At 38.8% G+C, this 10,805-nt stretch overlaps 1 protein-coding gene across 2 annotated transcripts; it reads left to right on the top strand.

Annotated features, from left to right (window-relative positions):
• The first annotated feature begins 5,250 nt into the window (after window positions 1-5,250).
• Window positions 5,251-10,465, top strand: LOC107759566 (glutamate receptor 3.7-like). Of its 2 annotated transcripts, none has more exons than XM_016577534.2 (6): window positions 5,251-5,893; window positions 7,111-8,448; window positions 8,616-8,893; window positions 9,006-9,037; window positions 9,178-9,584; window positions 9,890-10,465. In XM_016577534.2, the coding sequence occupies exons 1-6, from the start codon at window positions 5,828-5,830 to the stop codon at window positions 10,292-10,294; spliced, it is 2,526 nt and encodes an 841-aa protein (XP_016433020.1). In that variant the 5' UTR covers window positions 5,251-5,827; the 3' UTR covers window positions 10,295-10,465. The 2 variants fall into 2 exon arrangements, with proteins under 2 accessions (XP_016433020.1, XP_016433019.1); XM_016577533.2 differs by having other exon boundaries at window positions 5,300-5,893; window positions 7,103-8,448.
• Window positions 10,466-10,805: the final 340 nt, after the last annotated feature.

The raw sequence follows: 10,805 nt of genomic DNA, 5'->3' as shown, positions 1-10,805 counted from the left end.
CCTTAGCGGTTTCGATCTCGGTCGATAGATCGAAACCCCGAGCATGAATATCCTCGAGTGCCTCTTTTCACGACTGCCATTTCTCATATTTAACAACGTCCTTCAAGTGATCCTGGGCCACCTCGGCATCAGCCTTATATTGGGCTACCATCTCGTCGGCATCATCTTTAACCGCTGCGGCCGCTGACTTAGCTGTTGCAAGCTCTTTGGCCATAATATGTTGATTAGAGGCGGCTGAGCTTAGCTGGGACCAGAGCTCTTCAACCTTTTTTTCCTGCACCTCGACCTTTTATTTTTCTCTCGAAGTTGAGCCTCAGCCGAAGCCAGATGCGCCCGAGCAGCCTCCTTTTCCTAGGCCAGGCTGTCCATTCTTTCCCTCCATTCGTCGGTCTCGGCCTTGACAACACCCATCTTAGCTCGCAGTTGATCGACCCGATCGATATTTTGTTGGACCTGTGGATATTCTAACCTCAAAGACTTTTACCTCTTCCACCAGGACGGTATGTTCTTTCTGAGCCGCGTCAAACTCGGCCCGAAGACTCTTAGCCTCTTCTTCGTGTTGCTCACTGAGAAGTTTGTACATATCTCTCTTCTCATTAAGCTCTTTGGCTTCGGCCTCGAGAAGACTCAACTCTTCTCGGTATCGGAGGAAGGTCTCGTGGTGAAGCACCGAGGCCTGTGAATACAAGGAAAAATATTAAGATCATTAAGTAACCAAAGCTGTAAAATGAAAAGGTTTGGTAACACCTTACCCGATTCAACGCCTGCTGTGCTTCGTTGAACAAGCATGGAGATTCCACCTCGTTCATCTTTGGCTGGTCTTCTTCAGTCACCAAGCACCGGAGGTAACTAGCTACCCCAACAGGCGCGGAAAAGACTCGAGCGTCCTTTGGAATGGAGATAATAATTGAGCGCTTTCGATTGGGATCGACACTCGGGGCAGGGAACCGGTTGACTAATCTCGGGCTCGAACTAGACCCTCCTATCCCCGAGGGCGAACTTTTTCTTGGTACTTCTAAATCACCCAATCCGGTGACATCCTCCGTGGCAGTAGAATCCACACCATCAAAAAAGCTTTTGAGGGGATTGTTCGCTCCTTAGACCCACTCATTTGAATGCTCCTTTGCCGCCTGAGCTTCACCGAACATTGAGTCCGTGAACGAAGGTGTTCCCATTATATCGATGATACCGGGTGGAGCGGAACCAACATCTTGAGGGTTCTCGACCCTCATTGATGCATCGGCCTCATGAGTTTGGGAGGGATTGGCCTCTATCGTCCCCTTTTTAGTTGATGGTCGTTCTTCAGGGACCATTGACTCCCGGGCCACCAAAATTTCATCCTATTCGGTCTTGTCCCTGAGCCGGTAGAGGGAATCCGAATCAAGTATTCGGGATTTGGAGGTTTCTTTTGGCTTACATATCAACCTCCTCCTTGGTTTCTTCTTCTCCGAGCTAGAGCCCTCCTCCTCTTCTTTTCTACGGCCTAACCCGGAGCAGGAGACTCGATGGGCAAGTCTTCCTCACCAGTCGAAGGCCTCAGTTTGACATCCTTGGATTAACCTGCAAAAAGAAATCAAACAAGTAAGGTCTTAATGATGCAAAAGGGAAACCAAATATTACTCATGAAAGAGATCTCACCATGCGAACGGGCCTCCTACCGGCCTTTTGAAAGCTCGCGCCACGAATGCTCGGAATAAGGCCTTTGTAATATGATGCCATCGACCCACTCCTTAAGTCGAGGAACTGCACTCGGGATCCGAGCAATAGCTGCACCATCACAGAACGCCGATAAGAAGAAAGGAAAAGAGCGATAAATTAAATCTTGGGAGGAAAATTATACTTACATGACATGTTCCACTTCTCAGGGAATGACATGTGCTCGGCAAGGATCATGTTGGAGGTCCTCACTCAGACGAAACAGCCTAGCCAACATTGATCCCTATCTTCATCGATACTCAATAACGGGGCTTCATTGGCCCGACGAGCGAGCTTGATTAGTCCTCCCGGTAGAGTCGGGGACTGTATAATTGCATGAGGTGGTCGATAGTGAAGGGGCACCCTTCAGTCTTGCTTACAAAGAAATGGAGGAGGATTATGATCCTCCAAAAATAAGGGTGAATTTGACCAAGGGTTACCTCGTATCTTTTGTAAAAATCGATGATAACCGGGTCCAGGGGGTCCAGCGTGAAGAGATAAGTGAAAACACTTAGAAATCCCTCGACGTGGGTGGTGATGGCTTCGTCAGGTTCGTGAATCACCACATGTTTGTCAACCCAGTTGCAATCCTTTTTGACTTCGTCGAGAACATCCTCGGTGATCAAGCAGATATACCTCGAGACCTCCTCAGACCGGCCTGGTACGGAGGAGGGTTTTTCGATCTTAAAATCAGCATTAACCGACAACCCCCATGGGGATGAACATTTTCAGAGGAGGTTCTGGTACCGGTTCCTCGACAATAGTACGTGAAACGACTTCCTCGATAGCCGACCGCGAGGTAGAGGGAGTTTCTTTTTGAGGAACAGATTTTAAAGTCTTTGCAATTTCTTTGAAAGAAGGAGAAAAAACGAGGAAAAAGAAGAAGTTACACTTGATGGTTTGAGATGAAGACGAATGAAAGCTTTTATAAAAGATCTCAAAGTGACCAGAATATAAGTGGAAATATTGAAATTTCTTAGATACGAGGGTAGAAGATTTGGATGTAAAGTTAGAATGAACAAATGAGGGGGAATTTATAGTTTTTAGCGACGGTTGGCATCCATGAGTGGCCGACCGACAACTAACAAGCCTTTAATGCCATTAAGACTTGATTGACGGGACATTTCCCCTGTTTTTGTCGTTTATGTCGTGAGGTATCGAAGTAAGAATCGGAAGCTCATGTCGTTTCTCGTCGTCTACTCTCCGAAAAATGAGGGGACTATTTGTATACGGTCAAAATTGAACTCGCCTACGACATGGAAGGACAAGCTCGGAACATGGTTTAAGATCGATCCCAAATCCCACCAAGCTAGAACCCAGGGTCAGAACATCTGCCTTCGAGAACATTGAGTCCGTGATCCCAGAATCGACCCCAGCCCGAACGAGCTTGGAGAAACGTTGTTAGCATAACCAACAGAAGACCGAAATATTCGTGACCGGTCGGATATTGCGACGGGAATCTCGACATGTATCAATAGAGAACTGGTAATCAGCAAATTAAGGGATATTTATCTTTTATAGAATTGTACATAAAGTAGGACTCCTCTACTATATAAAGAGAGTCTGATTACTTGTAAAAGCACATTGTGACATGCATTCCAAAGCGATACATTATTATTCACAGTTGAATTTGTAAGTGGTTTTAAGGATACATGGATTAACTTGACACAAAATGATAAATCAGATTGCAATTGAAATAAATAATGTTAAAATAAATGCAATCCACACGAATTGAGCAGTTTCAGCCTTGGAAGGTTAGCCACCCTTGAGCCGAAGGTATTTTGATTGATATCAAAATAAGAGAATAAAAACTTAAAGAGAATAATAATGTATTACTTTGGAATACGTGCTACCATGACTTTTTACAAGTAATCAAACCCCCTTTATATAGTAGAGGAGTCCAACTTAGGTACAATTCTATAAAAGATAAAAATCCCTTGATTTGCTGATTACCGGTTCTCTATTGATACGTGCCGAGATTTTCGTCGCAATATCCGACCGGTCACAAACATTTCGATCTCTTGTTGGTTATGCTAACAACGTTTCTCCGAGCTCGTTCGGGGCTGGGGTCGATTCTGGGATCACAGATTCAATGTTCTCGAAGGCAGGCATTCTGACCACGAGTTCTAGCTCGGTGGGACTTGAGATCGATATTCAACCATGTTCCGAGCCTGTCCTTCCATGTCGTAGGCGAGTTCGATTTCGACCTATATACACTAACAATAAATAAACCGACATATTATAGTGTAAGATGATTTGAAAGGATATTTTGTTATTTTTCTTACTTCACATCATATCTCGTGCAAATTAAATGGGCGTTTGGACATAAGAATTATAAAATTCCAAAATATGGAGAAAATATTTTTCAAGTGAAAATGGTATTTGAAATTTAGAGTTGTGTTTGGACATGAATATAATTTTGGGCTATTTTTGAAGTTTTATGAGTGATTTGAGTGAAAATTTTGAAATTATTTTTTTTTGGAGTTTTTTAAATTTTTGAAAATTTCTAAAATACATATTCAAGTGAAAATTGAAAATTTTATGAACCAACGCTAATTTCGGAAAAAAAGTAAAAATATTTTTTAAAAAAGAGAAAAATTTCTTATGTCCGAACGGGCTCTCAATAAATTTTCATCTGCATTGTCGGCTATTATTTAAAGTGAAAATAAACATGATAATCCGTAAATGGCCATATCATCCTAAAATGACAATCTGATGCAGAATTTTGTGCAAGTTATTTTCTGTAGGAGTAGCTGCTATCATTAATTCGTCGAGACAACTTCCTCTTTGTTAGCAATTAGTGCATTTGAAAAGGAAAGGTAAAAGAGTAAAATATCTAGAAAATTGCAACTGGAGGATTATCCTACATGTTGTCAGTTTATACATTATTTTATGTCTTTTCTCTTCTAATAGTAGGGATTAGATTCTCTCTAATCCTCTTTCCCTTCTTCCCTTGTGGAATATGATCCTTATTTTAAACAAGTTGAGGGTGTTTGGGTAAGCTTATAAGCTGGTCAAATTGAGTTATAAGTACCTTTTGATTTATCTACGCGTTTGGTAAACATTTAAAGTGCTTATAAACCAAGTGCTTATAAGTTAAAATCAGCCATAAGTCATAAGTCGGTCACCCCCAACTTATGGCTTTTCAACTTATAAGCACTTTTAGTTTGACCAACACTTTTACTAGTTTATCCTTAATAATATTTTCTAATTCACAAAATACTTTTCCCAAAATAAATTTCTTAACTTTCTCTTCATTCCATATTCGTTATTAATTCTTTTCTTTACAAAAAAAATTTTAATTTATAATCTTTTAAAAAAGATTCAAGGGTATTTTAGTTATTTTAACAAAAAAATAGTTTATCAGCATTTCTAATCAAACACATCAACTTGCTTATTATCAGTTTCAGCACTTCTATCCAAACACGTAAATACTTATTTTAAAAATCAGTTTCAGCATTTAAATTTTTTTTCAGCACTACAGGCTTATCAGCTATTTACAATCAACTAATCCAAACAGGCTCAAGGTCTATTCATTGTCAATCTCTTCTACCCCTTGTGGGACCTTTCTTTTCTCTCTCAAATTTGGCTGCGAACTCATTTTATACCATCAAATTGTAGCTTCTCTCTTTCCAATTTTCTTACGGCTGCTTGACTATTTTCAAGAGTTCATATGATCATGTTTTTCTCAATTTTAAACTGTCTAGAAAAATGGGTCACTCTTGTTTCCCACATGAAAATTACTAGCTCTTTAAAGTTAGACAAACTCTAGAACCTTATAAAATCCAGGGTCTGATTTTTTTTAAGTGAAGTTGGTTTTCTTGATTTGACAGGCTTGAAATAAGTTACTCAAAAGAGGGTTTATCACTTATATATATGGATATGGATTCTTGAATAAAGTTCCAAACTTTATCCCTCTTCTGTGTTTTTGCAACAGTGGAAATGAAGCTTATTGGGGCAGTGCCACTATTTGTTTTCATTTGGGTACTGCAAAATAGACATGGGAACTGTCAAATGCCTAATGTTGTGAATGTTGGTGCAGTTTTTAGTTTTGATTCAGTGATTGGTAGAGCAGCAAAGACTGCTATGGAGTTAGCAGTCTCTGATATCAATGGGGATCCCAGCACTCTAAATGGAACTAAATTTAATTTGGTTATGGCTGATTCAGATTGCAGTGTCTTTAAGGGGTCCATTGAAGGTACATGTTACTTGCTGCTTATTTTTAACTCTTCTCTTTGGTTAATTGTAGTTTGTCATGTTGTTAATGGAAAATTCTTGTGGTAATCATTTCAGAATTTATCTTTACCTATTTGGATACTGACGCAAGCTAAGCTTGTAGTAATATTTGTCTATGGTGGACCTTTGAGACATTTCAGCAGTCATATTTGATTAGCTATTTTCAATAATGGATTACTAGTTTAAAGCCACTAACTATCAATAGTCGTTGTCGAGTTTATACGGAGTAACATGGTCACTTAGGATTCTTATAGTTGATCCCAACTTGTTTGGGACTGAGACGCAGTTGTTGTTATTGTTGTTTTTTTGTTTTGAATTGTTGATTTCTCTAGGTTATGGAAGCAGGGGATTCTTAGTTGGACTATGAAGGAGGTGAAAACCAATTTTATGCACTAAGCTCCCATGATTTTCATTGTTTAAGATTTACAAACAAGCAGATGTAAAGCAATTATGTTGTTTAACTTCTAACTTCGCCGTAAAGTAAAATTTAAGAAATGTAAACCAACATAGATTTGGAATTTAGCTTAAGTTCTAGTTTCTGGAATTCATTGTCTTTCCCTTTTTTTCATGTGTGCTTTAAGTGTTTTCAAATGAGTTGGTATTATGGAACAATAGGCTTAGCGAATGATGCCCTGTTATCTCCCTCTAATTCTTCATCTGTCTGCAATATTTCCAGTTTCTCTTTTTCTCTTAATTTTTTTGCATGTTTGTTCACTACTTCAGCTTGTCACATTTTCCATCTAATTTTCTAAAGAGCAAAATATTGTTAAACTTTTTATCTTCTTATTACGAAATTTTTTCTGGGAGAGTTGTTGCAATAAATTGTTATTCTTTTACCGAGAGAGCTATTTTCTTTAAAGTCGCCGAAAAAGCCATTCAATATCTTTCTTTCTTACCAGGTCAAAAAATTAATTTCATCTTTTACATATTATTTTCTACTAGATTAAGAACATTTGTAATTAATTGATCTTCTCTTGAAAAACTGATGCCAGATTTTCTAAGTTAAAGACATCATAAGATCTGCAATGTTTCTTTCCAGTCAACGACTACAAAAAAGAAAAAGGATTGCTTTGTACACATTATCTGGAGGCACAGAAATTATGTCCTAAAGTTGATATTCATGTTCAAGAATCTATCCAGCATAGTTTATGATTCCAATTCATTTTGTCAGCTTTACAGGTAATTGAGAAGCAAGTGGTGGCATTAATTGGTCCACAGTCTTCTGCAATAGCTCATATGATTTCTTTCATTGCTAATGGTCTTCAAGTTCCTCTTATCTCATATGCTGCCACTGATCCAACACTGTCTTCCCTCCAGTTCCCATTTTTCCTTCGGACCACACAGAGCGATTGGTACCAAATGGCAGCTGTTGCCGACATTGTCTGCTTTTACGAATGGAAAGAAGTCATTGCCATATTTCTGGATGACGACTATGGGAGAAATGGAATAGCTGCTTTAACTGATGCACTTGCTAAGAAAATGTCAAAGATCTCTTATAAGCTACCATTACCTATCAATTATAATCTCAGTGATATGATTTATGTGTTAAATCAATCGAAATCGTTTGGGCCTCGTGTTTTTGTTGTGCATATCAATCCTGACTCCCAATTAAGATTCTTCGACGCAATCCAGAAGCTGAAAATGACTCGCAGCGATTATGTGTGGCTTATGACAGATTGGTTTTCTACTACTATAGATTCTTTCTCCCCGAAAAATGGATCTTATCTAAGCACTCTTGAAGGTGTAGTTGGTCTTCGTCCCTATATTCCACAAACTGCCCAGAAAAGGGCGTTTTTGTCTCGCTGGAGAAAATTGCAGCAGAATGAGTCGGTTCGATCAGGACTGACTGCATATGGTCTTTATGCTTATGATACTGTGTGGGTCATTGCACGTTCAGTTGATAACCTACTTCAACAGGGAGGCAACGTAAGCTTTTCTCTCAGCAGTATGTTAAATGGTACAACAAGTGGTAAACTACAGCTTGGGAAACTCAAAGTATTTGATAGTGGAGAACTTCTAATGAATATCTTATCACAAACAAACTTCACTGGCTTGACAGGAAAGATTCATTTCACTCCAGATAGAAATCTTATTGGTAGTGGTTATGAAGTCATTAACATTGTGCAACAGGAAATTCACACAGTTGGCTACTGGTCAAATTTTTCTGGTCTCTCGATCTCACCTCCGAAAGCAGTCAAAAACAAAGAAACGGCCGTTACCAGGATAAATCAGAATCTCAAAATTGTAACTTGGCCTGGTGGGAAGAGCGAGAAGCCACGTGGTTGGGTTATTGCTAATGATGAAAGACCCTTGAGAATTGGATTTCCTAGAAGAGCCAGTTTTCCTGAGTTTGTGACGTTGAATAATGACAGCCACCAAGTACTAGGTTATTGCATAGATCTCTTTTTTGAAGCACGAAAGATTGTGCCTTATGATGTTCCTTTCAGATTTGAGCCATTTGGTACTGGTCTTGCCAATCCAAGTTATGATGAGCTTGTAACAATGGTTGCAGATGATGTGAGTATATCATATATGCTAATCTCGCCGTTCAAATACCATCTAAAGAATTGTATCTTGTTTCTTACTAATTTTTCCCTTCCATACAAAAAATTGCGCAGCCATTCACTTGTAGCTTACTGATGCAAATGACAAGAAGTGTAACTCATTCTTTTTGAAGATTGTAGGTTTTTGATGCAGCTGTTGGAGATATTGCTATTGTCACAAATAGGACAAGGATGGTCGATTTCACTCAGCCTTATGTGTCTACAGGCCTTGTCATAGTAGCTCCCATTGATAATTCCGAATCAAGTGCTTGGGTATTCCTCAAACCTTTTACACTGGAAATGTGGGGTGTTACAGCTCTTTCATTTCTTATAATAGCGGTGGTCATATGGATACTTGAGCATCGTGTCAATGATGATTTCCGTGGTCCTCCTAAGAGACAGATAATTACAATGTTCCTGTGAGTTCCTATGTTATCCTTCTATATTTACTTGTATACTGGTATACTAATTAAACTTTTTGCACACCCTTTCCAACATGTCTCGTATTAACTCTTTACAAATATTATGCAGGTTCAGCTTCTCGACACTTTTCAAAACAAACCGTAAGCATTATTTGATTTCCAATTTCTACTTTTTATGGTATCTTAGTATATGAATTGGAATCGCGGTCAATTTTTATGTCTTGCAATATTATCAGCCATCATTCTAGCAGGCAAAGTAACTTTACTTTGTAAATTTCCAGAAGAAAATACTGTAAGCACTCTTGGTCGAATGGTAATGGTGGTTTGGCTATTCTTACTCCTGGTGATCACATCAAGCTATACGGCAAGTTTGACATCCATTCTAACAGTGCAGCAACTTTCATCACCCATCACAGGGATTGAAAGTTTGATAACAAGCAGCTCCTTTATTGGATATCAAGTTGGGTCATTTGCTTATAGCTATTTGAGAGACAATCTCAACATATCTCCATCAAGACTAATATCTCTACGCTCCCCAGAAGAATTTGAAAGTGCTCTACGACGTGGCTCAGGAAGTGGAGGAGTGATGGCTATTGTAGATGAACTTCCATATGTAGAGTTGTTCCTTCAAAATCGTACTGATTTTGGGATCATTGGTCGACCATTTACTAAGAGCGGATGGGGTTTTGTAAGTGGTCTATTCATATGCACTATTTATTTTACTTAAACTTTCTGCTGATTTACATACCTCCTATTGACAACCTTGGACTTCATCATGACTGTTCCACTAGTAGCAGAACAGCCGAAAAAGTGTTTCAATTTAGAGACCCCTAAGCTTCAAATGGAGTTGGGATATTGATTAACATATAACAAGAAAATTTGGCAAAATGACTTCAATTTTTCGATGAAAACATGAATCGCTTCTTCTAATTGCATGGTTATGGTCAATTTATACTTTCAACTGAATGTTTCTTTGCTATCTGTGAAATGCAGGCTTTTAAGAAGGATTCTCCTCTAGCTACAGACATGTCAACAGCAATCCTGAAACTGGCCGAGAATGGGAAACTTCAAGAGATCCACAAGAAATGGTTTTGCAAGTTAGGTTGTCCAGCAGATAGGAGAAGAGATTCAGAGCCTAACCAACTCCACTTGAGCAGCTTTTGGGCACTCTATCTTTTATCTGGTGCTGTCACTCTCCTTGCTCTGCTTGTCTTCTTATTCAGAACTATTCACCAATATATGAGATACAAAAGAAAGCACGCCGACCCTTCTTCTCCCTCAAACACCAGATGTTCACAGGTTATCTACAGTTTCTTTGACTTCATTGATGAGAAGGAAGAAGCCATTAAAAGAATTTTTGCTCATGATACTTCTCAGCCTCAAACAAGTGGAGCCTAATATTTCCTTATGGTAGTGGATTCTCTATGTAATTGAAATTTAGTGATATTGCTAGATAGTAATGCTAATACATCTCACCAACTGTATATGTCTTGTACAAATGGCTATACCAAATGACAAATATTTAATTATCTTGAATGGCTTGATTAAAGTCTGTTAATCAGATTGAAACTTAAGTTTCAGTTGAACATAAAGAGGTGTTACAAATCTAACTAGGCATGTTCCAAACGGGGGCGGATTTAGGAGGGCGGAAGGGGGTTCACTCCCTTCGCCGGAAAAGTTTACATATAAGTAAAAATTTGTTTTGTACCTCTATATATTATATTTTGAATATTCTTGATACAGTCCAAGAGCATAGTTTAGTGGTGGAGAGAGTTCACAACTTTTGTGAGGTTATTGGTTCAATTTTTACTAGCCACAATCTCTTTTAATTTTTTAACTTTTTTTTTTGAATCCTTAGCAAATATTTTGCCTCCGCTGCTGGTTCCAATCTGCCTTGATTTTGGTGAAC

The sequence above is a fragment of the Nicotiana tabacum genome, chromosome 2 (genome assembly GCF_000715075.1).
Source record: "Nicotiana tabacum cultivar K326 chromosome 2, ASM71507v2, whole genome shotgun sequence".
Taxonomy (NCBI): Eukaryota; Viridiplantae; Streptophyta; class Magnoliopsida; order Solanales; family Solanaceae; genus Nicotiana; species Nicotiana tabacum.
The sequence above is the reverse complement of the archived record's forward strand: the minus strand, read 5'-3'. Positions and strand labels throughout refer to the sequence as shown.